This window comes from Myotis lucifugus, unplaced genomic scaffold (genome assembly GCF_000147115.1).
Source record: "Myotis lucifugus unplaced genomic scaffold, Myoluc2.0 scaffold_285, whole genome shotgun sequence".
NCBI classification, from domain to species: Eukaryota; Metazoa; Chordata; class Mammalia; order Chiroptera; family Vespertilionidae; genus Myotis; species Myotis lucifugus.
Genome location: NW_005871333.1, coordinates 807838 through 830102, shown reverse-complemented (window position 1 = coordinate 830102; position 22265 = coordinate 807838). Strand labels below are relative to the sequence as shown.

Sequence of the window (22265 nt, the reverse complement as noted above, 5' to 3'; positions counted from 1 at the left end):
CGGACAGAGCCTCTGCATAGCATAAAGAGAAGGATGTAGAACTCGAGCATTCCTAAAAGCTGAGGCAGAGTGAAGACATGTGGTGGAAGGACTTGACAGAGAGGCAAGGATGAGTTAGTAACTCTTCCCCTATCGCCTGGGTCAGAACAGTGTTTAATCTTTGGCTGTTCCAAGGACAAAAGTGGAGCGAGAACAGCTAAAATGCACCGAGCCAGTACTTAGACTGAGTAACAGAAGTGTGAGTCCGTTAAACGCAAAATGAGCTTTTCTTAAGTAATGTGACGAGCACCTGTAGTAACCCTGCATCGAGCCAGAGTGCGGCGGGCAGGTAGTCTCACTCATCTGTGAGACTGTTTTTCTGCGGATGGAGGTGTGGCCCAGGAGGAGGAGGCAGGAGCACCGGGAGCCCTTCCTACCCCGTCGGTGTAGTGCTGAGGCTCAGTCCTCCTTGCCCTCCCTCCTGCTCATCCCACTCTTCACAGCCCAGGCTTTTCCAAATGTGTCCTAATCCCCGGGGGCAGTGAGGTGACGTCACAGGGCTGCCTGCCTTTCTCTGCATCTCTCCATGCTTCTCTGTCACTTCATACCAGTTTCTTTCTCAACCTTTCCCTTCCCCTCAATTCTTGCCCCTTCTGTTTTCTCTTGCCCTCCCTTTCCCTTTTCCTCTTATAAAAGGAAGTACAGTGGGGCCTTGACTTACGAGTGTCCCGACTAACAAGTTTTTCGAGATACGAGCTGTCTCTCGGCTGATTTTTTGCTTTGAGTTGTGAGCTAAAATTCGGGTTACGAGCCAGCTTCAGATACCCCACCGCTAGTTGGCGCAGCGAACGTCACAGTGAACGCCACAACATCAGCCTAGCATCATGTGTCTCACTCGTTCACTTTATGATTAGACATACGAGTAATTTGAGTTACGAGCTCCGTCACGGAACGAATTAAACTCGTAAGTCAAGGCCCCACTGTATTGAGTAGGCAAACCTTACCTGCACCTTCCCTTTCAGCTCCTTTGAATTTGCTTTTGAACTCTCTCGGCTGGCCCTCAAGCACAAGACCCCCGAGATTCATCTCAAATACGCTATGTACCTGGAGGACGAGGTATGGCGGTGACCCTTCTCCATTGCTTTTGACCCTGACCACCGAGCCCTCCTTCCCACCCCCCAGCCCACTGCTGCCAGATGTTCACCCCTCCGGTCTCAGAGCTGCCTGTGGTGCCAATCTCCTCATGGGTGGCTGCCTTTCTCTCCCTCTAGGGTAAATTTGAAGAGGCTGAAGCTGAATTCATTAGGGCTGGTAAACCCAAGGAAGCAGTCCTCATGTGAGTTACCCCAAAAATTCCTAAATCCTGTCCTCCCAAGCCCAGCCCCAGGATCTTTGTCATCTTCACCTTCATCCAAACCTAGTACCAATAAGTCTTATACCCTCTCAGTGGCATGGCTGTTTGCCTCCACGGTTGAGGCCTCAGTCCTATACTTAGCCTCTCCTACATTCTCATCTGGGAGCAGGTTTGTCCATAACCAGGACTGGGAGGCTGCTCAGCGTGTGGCCGAAGCCCACGACCCTGACAGTGTCGCCGATGTGCTGGTGGGGCAGGCCCGGGGGGCCTTGGAGGAGAAGGACTTTCAGAAAGCAGAAGGACTGCTGCTTCGGGCCCAGAGGCCAGGCCTGGCCCTCAATTACTATAAGGTGGGACAAACGCCGAATTCAGGGCCGTGAGGGGAGGGGAAGAGCATATGTGAGCCTACAGAGCGTTACACTGACCTCTAGTACTGAGTAAGATCCAGTTAGTACTGGGGAGGGGAAGGCGAGAAAGAGGAAGGAGAAGACAGGTCCAAAGACCCAGGAGTCAGTGGTCCATTCCACATGTAGCAGTGGGAGGCGGTCACGCCTGCCTCTGCCCTCCTGATCCCTGGAAATCTGAGCAGGAGGCTGGATTATGGAGTGATGCCCTGCGGATCTGCAAGGACTACATGCCCGGCCAGCTGGAGGCTCTGCAGGAGGAGTATGAGCGGGAAGCTACCAAGAAGGGGGCCAGGTATGAAGCCGAGGGGCCAGGAAATGTGGGCAGGGCTGGGGGTGGGGTGGGTATAAAGCGGCACAGGAGAGGCTGCCCTCCTGTTCCTGGTCACGAGCACTGTCCTCTCCACAGGGGCATGGAGGGGCTCGTGGAACAGGCTCGACAGTGGGAGCAGGCTGGGGAGCACAGCCTTGCGGTCGACTGTTACCTCAAAGTGCGGGACACAGGAAGCAGCGGCCTGGTGGAGAAGTGCTGGATGAAGGTAAGGCTGCCACACCCTCCCAGGCCTCCATTCACACCCAGCACTCCTCAGACCCGTCTTTTGCCTCCTACCTCCACCTTTTTGTTTTCAATCAGGTAGCAGGTGTCTACTGAGTGCCTGCCAGATGTTAGATCCAGAACTTGCAAAGGCTATCAAGGGGATAAAAGACAGAACCCTGACAGTCAGAAATCCAGGGAAGTTAGACTAACATGTGGCTCAGTTAATTAATACTGTATCTGAGTGAAGTGATCACCTTAGTGACCACTCAAGTGTGTGATTCAAAGTGAAGTTCAGGGAGGCTTTGTGAGAAGGAGCGAGGCCTGGGGCCAGAGCTGGAAGGGCAAAGTCCAGACCCTGGAGCTGGAGCCCAACGGAGCTGTGAAGAAAGCAGGAGCTTCTCTACCCAGCAGCTCCAAAAAGTCTTAGCAGATTAAGCCAAGCCAACATGCTTCCTCAGTTCTAAGACATAAATCATCACATTTTAGTGTCTTTGAAATTGGGATACACGTACAGTTTAAGTGATGTGCCTTAGGTTCGAGGACCTGTGGTACTAGGAGTTATGAAGGAGCGAGACTGATCAGCCCCCTAAATAAAATGTTGGTGGATGATGCCCTTGTAGAGTTTCCCTCAACTTCTGAGGCCTTGCAATTGAACAGCCCCTAGAAGTTGGAGGGGAAGGAAGGAGAAGGACTGATGACTGATGATGAGCATTTAGCAGATTTTAATCAGCAAGTATTTATTAAACATCTGCTGTGTTACTCCAGAGCATTGTTTACTAGGCTCTGTGCATGACTATACCTTCTTCAGATCGGTCAGAGGATGGCTTCCTGGATGGGGGCACTTTAAACTTTGACGGGTTTGGCAGGTAAAGAAAGAGAGGCAAGAATAAGTGGGGGAGCCCAGCCGGTGTGACTCAATGGTTGTGTGTCAACCTATGAACCGGGTCACAGTTCGATTCCCTGTCAGGGCAGCACATTGCCTGGGTTTTGGGCTCAGTGTAGGATGTGTAGAAGGCAGCCGATGATTCTCTCTCATTATTGATGTTTCTATCTCTCCCTTTCCCTTCCTCTCTGAAACCAGTAAAAATATATTAAAGCCCTAGCTGGTTTGGCTCAGTGGATAGAGCGTCAGCCTGCGGACTGAAGGGTCCTGGGTTCAATTCTGGTCAAGGGCACATGCCCAGGTTGTGGGCTTAATCCCTGGTAGGGGGTGTGCAGGAGGCAGCCAATCAATGAATCTCTCTCATCATTGATGTTTCTGTCTCTTTCTCCCTCTCCCTTCCTTTCTGAAACCATATAAATATAAATATAAATATAAATATAAATATAAATATAAATATAAATATAAATATAAATATAAAATTTTTTTTAAAGCATAAGTGGGGGAAAGGCCAGGAGGATTAGCATAGTCTATAGCTAAATTACAGCGTGTGGAAATTAGAATCTGGTGAGGCTGTCAGCATCACAGTGGAAACAGAGTAAGCTTACAGAATACTTGGTTTGTAGACTTACTGAGTTTTAGGGTTGGAGATGTCTTTAAGGTAATTTAGACCAGCACTGTCCAACAGAAATAAAATAAAGTTACACATGTGATTTAAAATTTTCTTGTAGCCACATTCAAATAAATTAAAAAAAAAAACAACCGTGAAAATAATTATAACATTTTATCTAACCCAATATATCTAAACTATTATTTCAACATGTAATCAATATAAAAACTTATTAAGATGTTGTACATTCCTTTTTCCACACTAAGTCCTTGAAATCCAATGTGCATGTAAGCTCACAGCACTTCTCAGTTGGGCCCGGCCACATGTGACTAGTGGCTGCTGTTCTGGACAGTACAAGTCTAGACAAACCATCACTTTTATGATGAGGAAACAGGCTCAAAAAAACCCAACACAAATATTTACAAAATGTCCTGGGCTCCTATTTTAGAATTTCCTATGCCATGTTACCAAGATTCTATTTGTGACAAAGAACTTGAGAAACAAGTTTGTCAGAGGTGGCAGGACCAAATGCAGTGACCTTAGACAGGAAGAGTGTCTGAAAAGAGGACAAGTAGAGAGGTGCTGAGGTCGCATAAAGGCTCTGAAGGACCATGAAGGCAGGCTTTTCCCAGGAGGGTGGAAGGTGAGGGAAGGTTTAAGAGAAAGGTGGCAACTGGAGGTAAAAAAAAAAAAAAAAAAAAAAAAATCAGGCTGAGGACCCCTAGCGGTCTTTGTCTCTCCTACTACCTATTTCCATCTTCTGTTCCACCACTCAGGCAGCCGAACTCTCCATCAAGTTTCTGCCTCCCCAGCGCAGTCTGGAAGTAGTTCGGACTATAGGACCCCAGCTGATTGGAATTGGAAAGCACAGTGCAGTAAGTAGGGTGCTGGGACTGAAAAGACAGATTTCACAGAGATGGGTAGAATGGTGACCTCTACACCCAGGAAGGTGCATGAGGTGGGAGGGCCTCTTGGCGCTGGTGGCACGCAGTTCTGGGGAAACAGAGGGAAGAGTTCACAGAGGGGGAAACGGAGGTGAGGAGGAGAAAGACCGTCTCCAGTCTCTATTTCCCACCATGAAGGCTGCAGAGCTCTATCTGAACCTGGACCTAGTCAAGGAAGCCATCGATGCTTTCATGGAGGGTGAGGAGTGGAACAAGGCCAAGCGTGTGGCCAAGGAGTTAGATCCCCGGTGAGTTCATATCCCCCTTCTCTCTGAGAAATTTTCTTACTTCCTTTTAAAATGGGAGAAAGTTCTCGTGGGAAGGGTATGACCATGAGACCACCCCGGGACCATGAAGTATTTTCTCTGTACATCTTCACAGGTATGAAGACTATGTGGACCAGCATTATAAAGATTTCCTCAAGAACCAGGGCAAAGTGGACTCGGTGAGACTTGTGGAGTTAGCAGGAGACAGAACACACACAGAGACTCAAGAGATTCTCTCCCTCTTCTCCCCTTCATATCTCCCCTCACTCTTTTTCCATTGATCCACAGCTGGTGGGTGTAGATGTGGTGGCTGCTTTGGACCTGTATGTGGAGCAGGGCCAGTGGGACAAGTGCATTGAAACAGCTACCAAGCAGGTACTGCTCTCTATTCCCATTCCCAGCTCTTCTGTACAAGTTCCCTGGACTCCACACTTGTCCCAGAGCTCTCTCTCCTACTCCTCTAAACCCAAAAGATGACTAATCAGCATCAAAGAGCTTAGTCATACATTGGGGTCAGAGGCCAAGCTGGCCTTTCGCCTCCTACACAAATCCACAGCCTCTAGTCACCACCCCACCCTTACTGCCTGGTCTTCCTGACCCCACCTCCCCCATGTTTTTCCTCCACCTCCGGAGCAGAACTACAAGATTCTGCACAAGTACGTGGCTCTGTATGCAACTCACCTGATTCGAGAGGGGGACTGTGCCCAGGCCCTGGCCCTGTATGTGCAGCACGGAGCCCCTGCAAACCCACAGGTACCAGCTTCTCTTTGGGATGTTTCCTCCGGGGAAACTGTTTCCTTCTCCTCAAGCACCTCCCTGCCCTCAGGAACTGTCTTTGTTAAGGATTCTTTGATGAGTATCATGCCCAGGGACCCCACCCAGTCTCCTCCAAAATGTACAGCCCCTCTGGAGGATTTACCCACTGAAGCACCAACCTCCCAAGCTTTTAGCCAACACACAGGAACAGGAAGGGCCTAGGAGCTTGGGAAGAAAGTAATGGTAACCAGCCTGCGGCGGGGGGGGGGGGGGGGGGGAGACACAGGCATGCTCCTAGGGGAGCACCTCTGGGTCCTCGGTTGTAAGGGTTTTAGGGTGGAGATCTTAGGGGAGGTCCCAGGGGAAGATCTCAAAAGACTATGCAGCAGCTTTCCAGGTGTGTCTAGTTCTCCACTGATTGTCAGCGCCTGGGGATGGGGGTTCATTATCCAATGCAGCTGGACCTGAGGTCCCTACACACAACTCTAGGGCCGATTTCCCCCAGTGAATGAACAGGGCTCTCATATCGAGCATCACAGTTCCCTGGAGTATTAGCCCATTCACAGACTGCATTCACATATTTGCCCACAGTCACAGATCGCCAGTTAGTAGGAAATAGTTCTTTTTTTACTCTTGTTCTTTCTCCATCATTGTCTCCTAGCTCCTCCACACACACACTTACAGCCTTTTTTCCTCTCTTTGACCCAACTTCCAATGACTTTGTCCCCTTCTCACTCAGCTCTTTTTACCCCTCTACCTTCAGAACTTCAACATCTACAAAAGGATTTTCACTGACATGGTGAACTCACCTGGGACCAACAGTGCTGAGGCCTACCACAGTTGGGCTGACCTTCGGGATGTCCTCTTCAACCTGGTGAGGAAGTCGGGTCCACAACAGTGGACCGCCTGTCCCTGGCCTCGTCTCGTCTTTCATGCACATGAATCTTTACCCTCTGATGTACTGCACCTCCCTGCGTCCAGATGGCCACCAGCTGACCACTCCCTGGCCCTGGTACGCCTCTGATCCCTGACCCAGGCTATGCTCTGTCTGCTCTAGTGTGAAAACCTGGTGAAGTCCAGTGAGGCAAACTCTCCAGCACATGAGGAGTTTGAGACGATGCTGCTGATCGCTCATTACTATGCCACTCGCTCTGCGGCCCAGAGTATCAAACAGCTGGTGAGATGGATGGGGGAGAAGCACTCAGTCTTATGGACGTTTCTTCAAATGTATGAAGTTGAATGAATTCAAGTTCTGGATTCACAACCCTCGCCCACTTCTCTCCTCGCTTTTCTTCTGTTCAAATAACTCTTTAACCCTTGCTGAGATGGTTTTCTCCCTGCCTCCTTTTAACTTCTCAGGGCTCCGTGCCCACACAGTGCAGCCTCATTATGCTTAAACATTCAAATCCCATGATTTCTGTACTCAACTCTTATACATATACCTTTGCCTTATTAACAGATTGTATCATTATTTCATGTTCTTAGATGATACAATTCTAAAAATGGAAGGAACTTTATATATACTCTGTGCCCAGTCCTGTGAAGATGAAAATACTAAGACCCAGAATGGCTTGAGATGCAGAGTAGTTTAACAATGATGTTGGTTTTCTGGCTTGGTGGCTGCCTCAGTCCTAGGATCGTCAGTCTGGTAGCTCAGTCACTGAAGTGCCAGGGTCACAGTGCTTTGACTTTAATCCACAGGAAACTGTGGCTGCCAAGCTTTCTGTTTCGCTTTTACGTCACACCCAGCTACTACCTGCAGACAAAGCCTTTTATGAAGCAGGCATCGCTGCCAAGGTAAGCTGGGACGAGGAAAGGTGGGGTTAAAGAGACAAGACCAAAAGTTGGTAGGTAGACCACCCCGTGTGCTCAGGTAGAACAAAGCTGAGTGTGGGGCTGATGTTATGGAAGAGAGCAGCTTCCTGTCTTCCTGGACTCTTCCCCTGCATCCTGCAGAAGCAGCATCCAAGCCCAGCCACTCACTTCCACTTGCAACTTTTCTCTGTTGCAGGCAGTTGGCTGGGAGAACATGGCATTCATCTTCCTCAACCGCTTTTTGGATCTGACCGATGTGAGTAGGGAGGTTGTGCCCAGAGGTGCAGAGGTCTTGCCTGTCACAAGCTGGGACTGTCTCATGGCTGCTCACTCTGCCACAGGCAATCGAGGAAGGGACTCTGGATGCCCTTGACCACTCTGACTTTCAGGACACAGACATTCCCTTTGAGGTGCCACTCCCAGCCAAGCAGCACATACCGGTAAGGACCCAGGATTGGAGCATGGGAGGCTCGCCAGTGTGAGTGCACTGAGAGGGGAGGACACTTTAGGATGGTCCTCCCAACCCTTTGCACCAGCCATCAGCCCACCACATCTTTGGAATGACCTCAGTCCTCACTATTCCTTCAGTGAAAGTAGAAACAGAGGAAAAACCTAAGGGTGTGATTGACCCTCAATTCAAGGACCATTTATGGGTGAAAGGATGACGGCTTAGCAACTCCCCCACTAACCATCCTCCCATGTGCCCTGCCCTGTATGAAGCTGTGCTCCCTGTGTCCTTCCCAGGAGACTCAGAGAGAAGAGGTTCGAGACTGGGTGCTCACAGTCTCAATGGACCAGCGGCTAGAGCAGGTCCTACCTCGGGATGAGCGAGGTGCCTACGAGGCTTCCTTGGTGGCAGCGAGCACTGGAGTTCGGGCACTGCCCTGCCTCATTACAGGTACAGAACCCTATAAAACCCCAGAAAGGAGGGGGAAACAGCAGGACCAAGAAACTATTTTACTGCCCCAGCTGGTTTGGCTCAATGGATAGAGCATCAGCCTACAGACTGAAGGGTTCCAGGTTCGATTCCAATCAAGGGCACATGCCCAGGTTGTGGGCTCAATCCCCAGTAGGAGGCGTACAGGAGGCAGCCGATCAGTGATTCTCTCTCATCATTGATGTTTCTATCTCTCCCTTCCTCTCTGAAATCAATAAACATATTTAAAACAAAACACTATTTTACTGATTTAGTAAAGGATGCAAAAGACAAGAACATCCCTACCCCTAAATTACTGTTTTCCCCCTCAAACCCCAGTTCATCTTTTTTTCCTTTCCCTACAGGATACCCCATTCTGAGGAACAAAATTGACTTTAAGCGGCCAGGGACGGCAGTTAACAAGGACAACTGGAATAAGTTTCTTATGGCTATCAAGGTTAGAGCGGGGAGACTTGAATGATGGGGCAGGGAGAATATAGCACTAAAGAAAACAAACTAGGAGGATGGTGGGATTGTCAAGAAGGCAGGTGCGTGATCTGAACCCTGCCTGCTGCCCATACTGATGGAGCTAATTTTCTTTATAGCAGGAATGTTTTTCTCAGCACTGATGAGTTCCTCTGATGTTCTTTCTATTTGCTTACAGACCTCGCACAGCCCAGTGTGCCAGGATGTGCTGAAATTCATCAGTGAGTGGTGTGGAGGGATACCCAGCACCAGCTTTTCCTTCCAATAACTGGTAGAGCTCAGGGAAGAATATTAAGTTCTTTCCTCATTAAACTCTTGTAACTAACAGAGACCACTGTATTCTTTAATTAAGGCCACCCAGTGCCCTTTCCCCCCAAATCAGAATCAAGTGGAAGAGTTCTTTTATTACAGTATTTATATCATCCTGGGGTCAGTGGAAAGCCCTGTGGACTGAGCCTCTGGATCAGCACCTGCTTAATAGAAGAGAGAGCCTAGGTCAGAGGGCAAGCAGCATAGCAAGGGACTAGACGCAGTTCTAAAAGTAATCCCTGCCCCTACCCTTTCCCAGGTTACAATCCTCATGGCCCATTACCTGTCCTAAGCCCAACTTTTCTGTGATGCCTGCATTTCTTGATTTTGATCCAGTAGCTGCTCATTATCCTGCCCTTTACATTTAGGATAATCAAGCTCTGTCAGTTGCTCCAGCTGCAGAAGAGGGTAGAGTTAGTACTCTGGCCCTGAATTATAGTTCAGCATCTTTTCAACACAGCCAATCTGTTGAATGAACCCTTCCTGTTCATTTTCCTTACCTGCTCCTGTAGCCCTTCCTTCCTGCAAGGCCCAACCCCACGGAGGGTGAGTGCTGCCACACAGCAGTAACCAGACAGAGCAGCCTCCGCTGCAGACATGAGCAAAGAAGGAATCCAGAGAGCCAAGGCTGTATCCTAAAAGGTGGAGGAGGATGGGGGGACTAAGAGGGAGTAGGGCAAGAGTGGCAAGTTGGGGTGATTACAGGGGCAGGCCCAGGCGTTGGGGACTGAAAAAAAGCTGAGAACACACTCACATAGATTCTTGTGGGGTCAAAAGGGCAGTCAGCGTGTCCAGGCCCCTGGTCCAGCGGCAGCAAAGGGTCCAGCAGTCCTGGATGGCAGTCGGCAATAAGCCGGCGGCCACCATTGGCCACAGTGAGTGACACAGCGAGCAGGAGGCCCAGAGAGCAGGCGGTGGACAAGAGCAGGTTCACCAGAGCTACCGCCAGCAGGGCCCAGTGCTGGAGGGTCGGAAGGTCAGGTGAGCGGCCTGGAGTGGCCCAGCTCCCACTGACCATAGACTCCTGGGCTTCTCTAGTTGGTCTCCTCCTCCCCCCTTAAAGATGAAGCTGAGTCAGCCCCTATTTCCCTGACTCAAGGCCCCCTCATTAAAACTCCATAAACTACCCTCACCAGTCGTGGTTGAAGGAGATTCCGGGACGCCACGAGGGCCACAAGGCCCAAGGAAACACTCTGGAAGACACAAAGCCGAGTGAGGCCCGGAATGCGCTCCGTGCGCCGCCCGCCCACAACCCGGTCGCCCGCCGCGCTCACCAGCAGCCCTGAGCCCACGGAGATGACATTGGCGGTGGTGTACTCGGGGGTGACCGCACCGCGGGGGTTGGCTACGTGCCGCAGGACGGTGCCGTGCAGCACGGCCCCCAGCAGCAGGTTCACGTGGCCCACCAGGATCAGCGCGAGGCCCACGCGCATCAGCCGCCGAGGGCCCCGGACTGCGTCTGCGGAGCACGGGGGGAGGGGCCGGCTGAGTCCGGAGAGGCACTGGGAAGCCCCGCGCGACCACCCACGCTAACCGGGGGCCGTGGGACTGGTTGTGGGGGGCGGGGGCAGGAAAACGAGAGCCAAGGGCTCCGAGTTACCGAATCTGCAGAGGCGGCACCTCATCGCGTCCTTCCGCGCCTTCCGCGCCCGCCGCCGGGCAGCTCTACCTGCCCGCAGCCCCGCCCTCGCTCGCAGGCCAGTTCCGCCCCGGCACCACCTGGAGGCCCCACCTCCGCGCCCGCCCCGCCTCCCGGGAAGGCGCAGACACACAGGACGCTTTTAGCAAAAAGTAGACTTTATTACAGCAGCAACTGAGGCGAACTGAATGGCCCCCCGGGCCACACTGCAGCACCACCCTGCTCCCGCCCCCTCCGCCCCAGCGGGATTGTATAGTCAGCTCCCCGGCGCCTGGGCCTCCACTCCACACAGGCTGGGCAGGAGCCGGCAGTTCAGCTACTGGCCCCCAACTAGGCGGCTGCTGAGGAGGCCCAGGCCCACGTCTGTGCAAAACAAGTAAACAAAGTGCAGAGGGAGGAAGAGAAGGGGAAGGGGTGGGGTGATGCTCAGAACCAGGGCGCCCCAAAGCCCTCCTAGATAACAAAGGAGCGGGGCCTCACAGGGTAATACTGACTGGGGGGAAGGGGCGGGAAGGCTGCCGCACTCAGCGACAGCCACAGCTCAGGTCAGGGCCTGGCCCCAGTAAGCTCTAGGAGGAGACGGCGACAGCGGCCGAGTTGAGGGTGTTGTTCCTGGCAAAATTGAACTTGTTCAGGGTCTCCTCGAGCAGAGAAGTCAGCCGGCTCTGGTCAGCCTGAGGGAGAAAGCTCAGTGAGACCCGCTGAGAGAGGAACGGAGGCAGCCCCGCAGCTGAAGGCAGAAACCTCACCTCACTAATGAAGCCCAGCTGCACCAGCTCAGCCGCCAACTCAGGGATGTTCTCATCTGACAGAGAAACAGGAGAGCGTGAGTACACGGTGCAAGTGAGAGGCACGGAGCCCTTCCAAGAGCCCCAGTCGGTCTACTCTGGCTGGGAAAGAGTGATACAAGCAAAACTATCAGACTTAAATTTTAGGGGCTGATATATTCACTTCGTGTAAGTCGGTACGTGACTGCCCTGTCACCTTCCCCACCCCTGAGTGTGCCCCTCACAGATAAGGCTCACAGACTCCCATCCTGGGAGGGAAAGGAGAGACTCACTTGGCATCAGGTCACAGCTCAGGTGCCGGTTCAGTTTGTCCTCCAGCTTCAGCAGAAGCGTTAGCTGGGGAAGAGGACAGTCAGAAAATGAGGCTCCTCTTCTCCACCCTCTGGCCACCCAACCCCACGCAGCCCCGGCCCGGAGCCTTACGTGGTGTTTGACGCCCTCCTCCACTGACTCAATGTTGCACTGCATCAGCACCACCTGGGGAGAAGGGACAGAGAGGGTTGGTTACTAGAGTAGGGACCAGGGAGTGACATGGTTGCCAGGGAGCAGAAGCACATTCTTTTCTCCAAAGGACAAAGCCTTATTTGAGATGCCCTCTTCTCCCACCATAACCATACCAACATCCATACCCACAGAGCCCCACCTTGCGGGTCTCCACCTCAGCTGGTTCAGGTGTTGGAGTCTTGACAGAGGGGGGCACCACAGGTGATGTCACCTCCTCCTGCTGTGGCTGCTGGGGCCGAGGCAGCCCAAAGGCTGTCAGGGGGTAGATCCCATTCCTAAAGGGAGAGCAGACAAGTCACGTGGGCTCTGTGCATGCCTTAGCACGCCCACCCCTGCTTCCTCAGAAAGCTGCCTCACTCCCCTCTCACCTGACATCTTCGAGGAATTTATCCAGTTCCAGAGCTGGTGACTGAGAGTACCTGGAGGAGAAAAGACAGATGATGGAAGGAATGAAACAAGCAAAACAGTAGATTCAACCATTCCCAGAGAATGGACGGTTGACAGAATCCTCAGGATGGTAGTGACCAATCTGCCCCTTTCAGACCCTCTCAGTTACTCACAAAGTCTGAACTGGTTCTCTTCCTGGTCCTGCAGGGATTTCGGCCAGTACAGCACTGGTATCCATGTTTTTGGTGATCTCCTCCAATGCATTCTCTGGAATCATGTCTGGAGGACATGACAGAATGAGAAGTTGTACAGGGATAGTCAGACTAATGTCAGAGACGGTACAGAGGTCCTGGGGGGTTAAGAATCCCTTAGCCCTGGCTGGGTACTCAGTGGTTAGAGTGTCGGCCCAGCACCAAAGGGCTGCAGGAGGCAACCAGTCGATGTGTCTCTCTTAAATCGATGTCTCTGTCTCTGTCTCTGTATGTATCTCTCTCTCCCTTCTTTCCCCTCCCTCACTCCCTTCCACTTTCTCTGAAAAGCAATGGAAAAAATATCCTCTAGTGAGGATTAACAACAAAAAAAGAATCCCTTTTGAAGCAGAAGAGAAAAGATAGCATGCCAGTGATAGTTATAAGGCTCCAGATAAGAAGAAAATCCCTAAGAGGGCCAACAGGACTCACGTTGGTGTCCCACAATGCAGTGGGCAGCAAGGAGTTTCAGTGAGGGTACTTCAAACAGTGCTGGGTGGAACAGAAGCTCTCTGGCTGTTGGTCTGCGAGCAGGCTCAGACTGCAGGCACTTCTGAATGAATTCCTGGAAAAGGGAACAAGGAAGTGGAGCAGGCATTTGGCAAGCACCCCACTGTGTTCTTTATCTCTCTCATTACACTTAGCACAGGGCTTTGTATGTATATACTAGGTGCTCAACACTAGTTGAGGGAACCCATTGCTAAATGTTATTGGAAAGGGCTTTGAGAACTAAATTTATAAGGTATTATATAAAAGGTATTATTCACTGCCCTTCTGGTTTTAATAATTATTTTTCTGCTCTCCAACCATAAGCTTTCTCTTTTCTTTACAGTTCAAACTTATTTTCCTTATTTCCTACCTCTCTGCTTTATTGGCCCAACTCACTGCCTACTTATCTTCTCCAACCCTTGCCAAATTTATCTTTTCTCTTCCCAAACATATTCATTGTGGTCAATAACATTCACCGTCCTTTAATTTCCTGAGCCGAGAACCACAGTTTCCTTTGTCCACTACACTTATTAAATGCACTGGATTTCCCCATGCCTTTTCTAAGTCATCCCTTTCCATCCCCATAGGTCCCCTGATAATCAACTTTTCCTCCTTTCAATCTTGAAGGCCCATAATGTCATATTCCTAATCTTTCCCTTGAACACACCACCCCTAACACTGAACTGGAAACTTATTCCACACTAGCCTCAAGAATTTCCATTAGTCTTCTTTCATTTCTCTCCCTTACACACTTAATGTAATGAGCTACAAACTATCCTTGTATGGACACTCCTGTCCTGATTCCCCTTACTGCAGTTTATCTACTGACTCATAATCCTTATAATTCTTTAAGTCTTAGCTCATTATTTAAGGTCACTTTCCCTACCTAAAACTACAGTTGACCCTTGAACAACATGAGTTTGAACTGCATGGGTTCACTTACACTTAGATTTGTTTTAATAAATACCTGTACTGTTTTCAATCCGTGGTTGGAGAGGGCAGACAGTATGCATTGATCTATGCCATTTATACAGGGGGCTTGGGCATCCCCAGAGTTTGGTATCCACAGGGGGTCCTGGAACCAATCCCCTGTGGATACCAAGGGATAACTTAAGTTTTAGGGAGTCAAAAGTTATATGCAGATGTTCGACTGCACAAGGGGTCGGTACTCCTTCCCCGCGTTGTTCAAGGTCAACTGTGTGTGTGTGTGTGTGTGTGTGTGTGTGTGTGTGTGTGTATCCCCAAATGACTGATCAAATTCGAACTGATTTATTTTAAAATACCAAGACATGCCAAAACCGGTTTGGCTCAGTGGATAGAGCGTCAGCCTGCGGACTGAAGGGTCCCAGGTTCGATTCCGGTCAGGGGCATGTACCTGGGTTGCGGGCACATCCCCGGTAGGAGATGTGCAGGAGGCAGCTGGTCGATGTTTCTCTCTCATCGATGTTTCTAACTCTCTATCTCTCTCTCCCTTCCTCTCTGTAAAAAATCAATAAAATATATTTAAAAATAAATAAAATAAAAAAAATAAAATACCAAGACAACCAAAGGACTTATATGCATGCATATAGGCCTAACCAATGGACACAGATAACTGGAGGATAACTGGAGGGTGAGGGCATGAGTGGGGGGGATGGGGAGGTAATGTGGGGATAAGGACACATATGTAATAACTTAATCAAAAGAAACTTAAATATATGTATATGTGTGTGTGTGTATATATATATATATCAAGACAGATGTCTTAGAGCCAAGGCATTAGGGGTGAGTTAATTAAATGTTTGACCAAATACAGCAGACTAAGTTTTAAGTTGATACTTTTGTATGACCCATGAATGATGTTATAAATATCCAAATGGCTGTTGGCAGAAAAAAGGTTCTCTACCCGTGTCTTAGAGTGTATACCAATTACCTGAGGTAACCATCAAATTAGTTTACCTCCATGCTGAATTAATGTATAACCTTTAACCCCAATATTACCCTTCATAAATCCTGAACTATGTGTATATACAAAACACATGGTAGTCACCACATAGGGAAATGTTTACTGTTTTTGCCTGTCCTTTCTGGTTATGTTCGCTTGCTCTTAGAAGAGAGCACATTCCCAGTAGGTAGAATGGAAGAAAAACTGAAGACATTTCGAAAGTCTGTTAAGCAGGAAGTGACCCTGAAGACTCTTACCCTCTGCAATGGGTCTTCTAGAAGCTGGATGGCACTGCTGATGGCTTCCTGTGGCACATATGAGGACTCTCCGTTGCCCTGAATCTCCAGCACTGCCATCTGCAGCAAGGGGAATAAAAAGGCAAGTGGAGAACTCAGAACCTCAGTGTTCCCAGTCACTCCCTCAAGACCAGTACTTTCTTGTCCTCCCTCCATCTCCCCTTCCATCTTCTAATTTGACCCCTTTCCATCCCCACCACCCCTCCTTGATGTGGTTTCCTCACCTCTAGTGCACACATGCCAAAGGAGTAGATGTCTACTGCCGTTGTCACATTAGTGACTTCTAAGGGAAACAGAGAAGGCTTTGGTGAGTAAGGATGGGAGCAGGGCATGGCAGAAATGCCTTTTAAAAAAATTTGTATGCCAGTAGAGAAGGACTAGCAGTTTCAGTTATGTTATTTCTGTGGAAAACAGGGAGGGGAGAGGGCAGAAAAACTGGAATGCCTCACCTCCGTATTCTGGTGCAAAGAAGTGTAGATTCTTCTGCTCTTCCCGACAAGTCTTCACATGGTTGTTGATAGTGTCAGGAGCCACTGGGAGTAGGGGAGATACCCACAATCTAACCACCATGAACAAAGAAGTCGCACTCCAGAGAGGCCCCCAAAAGCCAAATTCTCTCCTGAAGTCTCCAACCCTCAAAAGGCACAAACCCTTTCCCATCAACTACAGACTATACCGGAGCACCACCTACCTCCCCTTTCCCCATCTACCACTTCTCATCGAAGGTCCCTAACTCAGTTGCAACAAAGGTTCCATACTAAACTAACAGGTTCATGGGGCTTTGGGCTAATCAAGGAGCAATACGGGCTAAGGAAAAATTCACTTGTGACCTGTTCACCTTCCCCATAGCCCAGGTACATCTAATCCCTGATCACAGGAAAATGTTTGATGTAGTTCTTTCACCCACCCTGCAAACAGCATAAAATACCGGCAGCCCTTCCTAATCTAGGACCATTTGAGACCTGAGACACTTAAAAGATAAGAAGGATACAACCAAATAGATAGCCTCCTTCTTGCCCACCTCTGCTGTCTAAAACTCAGAAATAGCTCAAAATTGAACCAATATCCTTGAGTCACTTTCACTTTTAACCCACAAAAAATTTTAGACCCCTGCTCTACCCCCTTATCCTTCAGCATTGCCTGCCACAGAGCTGAACGAGGAACCAGGGTCAGGCCCAATTTGGACTCATTCAAATCATAAACAATGACTACATGTCACAGAGTTTGGGAGCACAGTATGATTTAGGGAACCAGCCTGATGATGAGGGGAATAAGAATCTAGGATGTAAGTGGCCAGCCAGGCAAGTCCATAGGAAACAAGCAGGTTATGGAAGGGCAAGCAGTTGAACGACTGGTAGGACAGAAGCCAAGCAGGCGTAATTAGGCAGGGGAGGTAGGAGAATAGGGGTTGCTCCCACGACTGCATGCACTGGGCAGCCGCAAAGGGGAGCAGAAGGAGCACAAACAGAGCCCCATGTGGGGCAGAGGGAGCTCTCACCATTAGCAAAAATCCTATGAAACACTGTTGGGAACAGAGCAGCCCGTAAGCGGGAGGGAGGAAAACAGAGAAAAGTTGTGAGCGATGGAGCAGCCAAGCCCCAGACAAATGGACACGCAAATACCACACAAACACGGCACACAGAGATGTTAGACACTGCACACAGATACACAGCAAATGAAAGCACTCACAGCAGGCACAGCCTGGAACCTCCTTTGGTAGGGTCCAGCCCCAGAGGCTCAAGTTAGACCTTACACCCATCTCTTCTTGCCCTTTCCCAACCTCCTATCAAGTTCTGTGATTCTCTGTATTTACCCGTTTCCCTCCAAAAAGCTGTACAACTAGGATTAGACCCTACACCCTTTCTACTGACTGGCCTCTCCTATGAATTACCCCTAGAAAGGTCCTTTCTCTTATCACCAGCCCACACCTCAGAATTTTGCTCTGTTCTCCCCATTCCTTTCGTCTTACCCCCATGGTTCCCAAAATCCCGAGGCTCCCCTGCCCAGAACCTCTCCCTCCCCTCACCAGAGCCAATCTTGATGAGTCCGTTGTGCTGGATGAAGATGGTGTCACAGGTCAGGTTCCCATGGATGATGGGGGGGTCACAGGAGTGCAGGTAGCTGTGGGGGCACTGGGCTGTTAGAGGGGCCACTGGGAAATTAAGGGCAGGGGGAACCCAGGGGTTAAGAGGGGCAAGGGGCTGGTGATCTCCTGGTCACCACAAAGATAATCCCCACACTCTGAATCTCCATTTTGCCTGAGGAGTTAAATAGCTGGATAGGCACTAGGAGAAAGAGTTGGGAGACAGTATCGTGTTTAGGGCATTAGGAAGGTTAAAAGACTCATGGGGGCCTAGTCTTGACAGGATATGACTAAAAGAAAGTGGGGTGAGGCAGCAGAAACAGCAGAATAGTGCTCAGAAATCTGTTTGGAGGAACTAAATCAGGAGACACGGGAAAGACACTAACCAGACCCTACATACCTTAGAGCAGAGAGGATTTGTGTGCACCAGCGCTTCCAAGCCTGGAACAGAGTGAGCAAGGGGCAGCAGTAATCCCTCTCAACCCCCTTCCTGATCTTTATAATTAACATAAAATTTTTGAAACCCCCAAACCAGCTTAAAACTTTGTTCTCCCTCCATACCTTTTCATTCATAGTCTTGTGGTTCTTTTTGGTCTTCTTCAAAAATTGCTTGAGACTACCAGATGACATGTATTCTGTGATAAAAATGACCTAGAGAGGCAAAGCACACCAATAAGGCTTTATAGCAGAAATGATCCCCTGCCTTTATATACATAAACACCACATGTATATAAATTTGGAAGCTTGGTTTTGTTTTTTAACTTTGTCTTTTTTTGTTTTAATACCACTTCCTTAAATTTTATTTTAATGTTTTTTGGGAATTCATCTCTTTTTTTGAAATATGTTTTTTATTGATTTTTAGAGCAAGAGAGAAACATCAATTGGTTGACAACCCCCCCCCCGCCCCGCCCCCCATAGGAACCCCGAACCTCAATCTGGGCATGTGCTCTGACTGGGAATCAAACCAGCGATCCTTCAGTGCACAGACGACGCTCAATCAACTAAGCCACGCCTGCAAGGGCCACTTCCTACATCTAGTAGTATAATGAAAACTACTGAGCTATGTATGGGAAGGAGAAAATAAAAGTTCACTCATTTCTGCCCCATCTATAACCAGACAAAAGGCACTGGTGGTAGTCAAAGCCCTACTCTCATCACCATACCAGTTGATTCCAGCTCTGTTTCAAAACTATCTTGTTTTACTATCTGGATGTAAGTAAAAATAAATGTAGCTAGTTTGTTGCAGTAAGCTCAGGAAAAAGTTCTTACCCTGGCCTTGTTCTCTTTAATGTCAGCCCAATACTTGTGAAACTTAACAATGTTGAGATGTTCCAACTGAATCAGATTATCAAACACAGCTCGGACCTTTTCCTGGGAGCAAGGGTGACAGTGGGATTATTGGGTTAGAAATCATTGTAATCCTGAAAAACCATTCCCTATCCCTCCCCAAAATGATCTAACCCCAACATACTCTCCTTAGTCAGCTTCCCAATACCAATTCCTCTTTAATACCAGCATTCTAACACCCCATAGATAGTCTGTATCATTTCACCATTACCTACCTCCTGCAGCTTGTAGTTCTTGCGCTCAGAGAATTGTACCTCATTCCACACAACCTCTACGCCCTCCTCTGTATCCATGGCCAGGTATGCACTGTCAATACCTGGTACATTCCGCTGATTCACCTAAGAATTCAAATGAAAGGTAATTATAGTTACCTCATGAACCCCCAATTTTAATACTCCATATGATCATCTTCACCAAGGCTCTGACCTATTGACGTTTGGTCTGTACCTTTCAGAATTTGCCCCTCTACATCTCACCTCTTAGAATTCACTCTCCTAAAAGTGACACTTCCATCACCTTACCTCTTCTCGCCTCTTCTGCCAACGCCCACAGGGTGACTCTTCCAAGATCTCAGACTCATCTTCACTTTCTTCTTCTTCCTCTGGGGAAGCAGCTGAGGTTGTGGAAGTCACGGGAGGTGACACTGACGTCAGGCCAGTTGCTGAGGATGAAGATTCTACCTTTGGGTCTGAGCCACTGCTGAGTACTGTCTGGGACTCCCCCTCCGACATGCTGGAACAAACACTCAGGCCTGCATTGGTTGGGGCAAGGATGGATGAAGAAGGCAGAGTCAGGATAGATCTATAAAGATTTAATCCTAAAAACCTCATCTGGGATTAAAAAGAAAAAACATACCTCCTTTGTTTCCTTAAAATCCAAACGCAGAAACAGTCCTGTCTGAACACTGAAGCCTTAACTACTCTCCTAATCTAGAGAAGAGAAGCTAGTTTGGTTGAAGATGACCCACCCAAAGAGTGGCAAACACAAGATTTATGGCAATAATGCATCCTTAGTAAAGTCCAAATGAACAGCAAAACCAGGGGCCCATTGTTTTCTCAGCAAATATTTGCTCAATAGCCTTCCCTTTGAATCCTCATCTGCCCTATTTGCACTGTGCTCAAGAACTAAGCTACATGGACACCGTTCAGAACAGATTACTCCAAACCCCAAAATGTTCCACTTATCCAGCCCAAAGGCTGGACCTGTAGCGCTCTCAGCCAGTTTATCCTCGTGAACCCCTCAGGGGTTCTTCCTTGTGACTTACTCCACTAGAACTAACCTTGGCATTCACTATCCATCCCTCCTACACACACAAGGAGCCTGACAATCCATGGTGAGGCCACCCTTGGGCCAGATGACAGGCAATGGTTAGTGACTTCATCCCTGATGACCTCACCTTCCCTGTGATGTGAGTGTGGCAAATGGATATTGAGTAGCAACATTTTTTCTCATTCACTCATTCAACAAATATGTATTAAGCACTTATTATGGGCCAAGCACTGGGCTAGGTGCTTGAGATACAATGAATAAAAGAAAACAATGTTTATACTCATGGAGTCACAAATTTAAAGCAGATCTCAGACTTTAAGCTTCCAGCTTTCATTTCATTCACATGGCTCCAAGGCACCATCCCCTGGGGCACTGGATCCACCTTCCTATACTCCTTTCAAGTACAAGTAGTTATTAGAACAAATACTAAAGTACTAGACAGTATAACATTTTTTCAGGGACATAGCTACTGGAAGAAAAGGAATTCTCAAAAGCTAAAAGTCACTAATTGTCCAGATAGTCATAGAACAACCATGGTCTGTTATTCCATTTCTCTAACAACAAAAGCTGTGAAGGAGTTGGAACCCGTGTGTGCTGGTCCCCAGGGAGTGCTCTCCAGTATGAAAATATTATCCTGGAAAGTAGAGTTGTTCCTCTAAGTTCAGAATACAGATCTCCCATCAACACCAATCTTTTGAAAAACCTCATTTCTTTTTAGAACTCGAGAATGCCCCCTTCTGCCCATCTCTTCCCCAACCTATACTATGTTTTTTTAAATATATTTTTATTGATTTCAGAGAGGGAGAGGAAGAGAGAGACAGAAACATCAATGATGAGAGAGAATCATTGATTGGCTGCCTCCTGCACACCCCCTACTGGGGATCAAGACAGCTACCTGGCCATATGCCCTGACTGGAATCGAACCCAGGACCCTTCAGTTGCAGTCCAATGCTCACTGAGCCAAACTGGCTAGGGCTAACCTACACTACTTTTAACTCAAGTCAGGAGATTTTTATTAGATAACACCCTACTAAATACCAGAGAGCAACAAAGCATACAGAGAAAATCTGGCAAGATATTATTTCCCTATGTTATTTTCTAGGTTCTTGACTATCAAACATTTTATTCAACCAGCCAGGAAAGCTATAATGTGAATGTGTTAGTAATCCACCAGAATATGAGTTAATTTTGGTTCCTTTCTAGAGCAGCTATAATATAGAATATATCCGGAATCTGAACAGCTAAGTGAAATTTCCAGCTAGATTACAATAGGAAATACTAGTGGAATTCTAATACTGGAAGCCTGTAGCCAATGGACTCTCAAGAAACCTCTGGACCCAGAACAGACTACTAATCCACAGAAGGGCACGACAAGAAAAGCCAAACTTTCATCAGTCATAGGATGCCCTTTGAACGTGCTTGTCCTCTCCCTCCCCAATCTTTCCCCAGCAGCAAAATAAAGGCAATGCCAAGACCCCCCAGCACTCCCCCTCCTGCTGAAGAAATCTTTGCAACACTGGGAGTTTTGTCCAGGGTCGTTCAGAGGTTTGAATAAACCACCTACGGAAAAGGCCATTTACGCCCCTAACGGAGTCTTCTCGCCGCCTCCAGCCACCCCGAGATGCACAGTGTGTTCATTTCGGAGCAATGGAGGTAGATCACCCTGCAAAGTTTTTCTCTGAGACTTGCATTTCTTGGACTGCAGCCCCCCTGCATTGCAACTCCGCGGCCAGCAGCTCGGCAGGCCCCAAGCCTAGGCTGCGCTCCCCCAGATCGGACCCCAGAGGGCCTCGGAGATCTACAGGGTTCCTCGGCATACACACCGCGGGCGCAGGGGAGGAATTCACACTCCAACAGGTCGCCCTGCCAGGTGTCGGCGAGGGGACGCCGGCCCCGCAGACCAGCAGGCCGGCCGGGGAGCGAGCGGCGGCCACCTCCGCACCGGAGGCCCCGCGGCGCCGCCCCAGACGAAAGCAAAGCCCCCCGCGAAGGCAGGGCCACCGACCCCGAAAGAAGGCGCGCCCCCCTGGTTCC

The 22265-nt window shown here is 49.0% G+C and overlaps 3 protein-coding genes across 9 annotated transcripts in view; 1 reads left to right on the top strand and 2 right to left on the bottom strand.

The window, feature by feature from the left end:
* Positions 1-9273, top strand: part of IFT172 (intraflagellar transport 172) — a 33232-nt gene extending 23959 nt beyond the window's left edge. Inside the window, exons 31-48 of one of the 5 annotated variants that reach the window (XM_006099833.3) lie at positions 1002-1095; positions 1251-1315; positions 1503-1683; positions 1923-2032; positions 2147-2276; positions 4542-4640; positions 4848-4957; positions 5091-5154; positions 5264-5350; positions 5612-5728; positions 6495-6605; positions 6789-6908; positions 7433-7528; positions 7743-7802; positions 7888-7986; positions 8291-8444; positions 8828-8919; positions 9127-9273. In XM_006099833.3, coding sequence (XP_006099895.1) covers positions 1002-1095; positions 1251-1315; positions 1503-1683; positions 1923-2032; positions 2147-2276; positions 4542-4640; positions 4848-4957; positions 5091-5154; positions 5264-5350; positions 5612-5728; positions 6495-6605; positions 6789-6908; positions 7433-7528; positions 7743-7802; positions 7888-7986; positions 8291-8444; positions 8828-8919; positions 9127-9216 — 1879 coding nt within the window. In that variant the 3' untranslated portion in view covers positions 9217-9273. Of the gene's footprint in view, positions 1-1001; positions 1096-1250; positions 1316-1502; positions 1684-1922; positions 2033-2146; positions 2277-4541; positions 4641-4847; positions 4958-5090; positions 5155-5263; positions 5351-5606; positions 5729-6494; positions 6606-6788; positions 6909-7432; positions 7529-7742; positions 7803-7887; positions 7987-8290; positions 8445-8827; positions 8920-9126 lie in introns of those variants that run through there. The other 4 variants (XR_002831902.1, XM_023763452.1, XR_002831903.1 and 1 more) reach the window with 4 other exon arrangements.
* Positions 9274-9332: 59 nt separating this feature from the next.
* KRTCAP3 (keratinocyte associated protein 3) lies at positions 9333-10940 on the bottom strand. 3 transcript variants are annotated; one of them, XM_014465300.2, is made up of 7 exons: positions 10858-10940; positions 10532-10716; positions 10391-10450; positions 10012-10218; positions 9758-9892; positions 9541-9653; positions 9333-9421 (listed from the first exon to the last, which is right to left on the bottom strand). In XM_014465300.2, the coding sequence occupies exons 1-6, from the start codon at positions 10880-10882 to the stop codon at positions 9546-9548; spliced, it is 720 nt and encodes a 239-aa protein (XP_014320786.1). In that variant the 5' UTR covers positions 10883-10940; the 3' UTR covers positions 9333-9421; positions 9541-9545. The 3 variants fall into 3 exon arrangements, with proteins under 3 accessions (XP_014320786.1, XP_006099897.1, XP_014320787.1); XM_006099835.3 differs by having other exon boundaries at positions 9333-9418; XM_014465301.2 differs by lacking the exon at positions 10391-10450 and having other exon boundaries at positions 9333-9418.
* A 96-nt stretch (positions 10941-11036) lies between these two features.
* Positions 11037-19740, bottom strand: NRBP1 (nuclear receptor binding protein 1). Its single transcript, XM_006099832.3, has 17 exons — positions 19484-19740; positions 19178-19300; positions 18885-18986; positions 18177-18266; positions 18016-18056; positions 17559-17653; positions 15982-16065; positions 15757-15815; positions 15494-15592; positions 13256-13388; positions 12749-12854; positions 12557-12607; positions 12328-12463; positions 12108-12161; positions 11957-12020; positions 11646-11701; positions 11037-11570 (listed from the first exon to the last, which is right to left on the bottom strand). The coding sequence occupies exons 1-17, from the start codon at positions 19691-19693 to the stop codon at positions 11466-11468; spliced, it is 1608 nt and encodes a 535-aa protein (XP_006099894.2). The 5' UTR covers positions 19694-19740; the 3' UTR covers positions 11037-11465.
* Positions 19741-22265: the final 2525 nt, after the last annotated feature.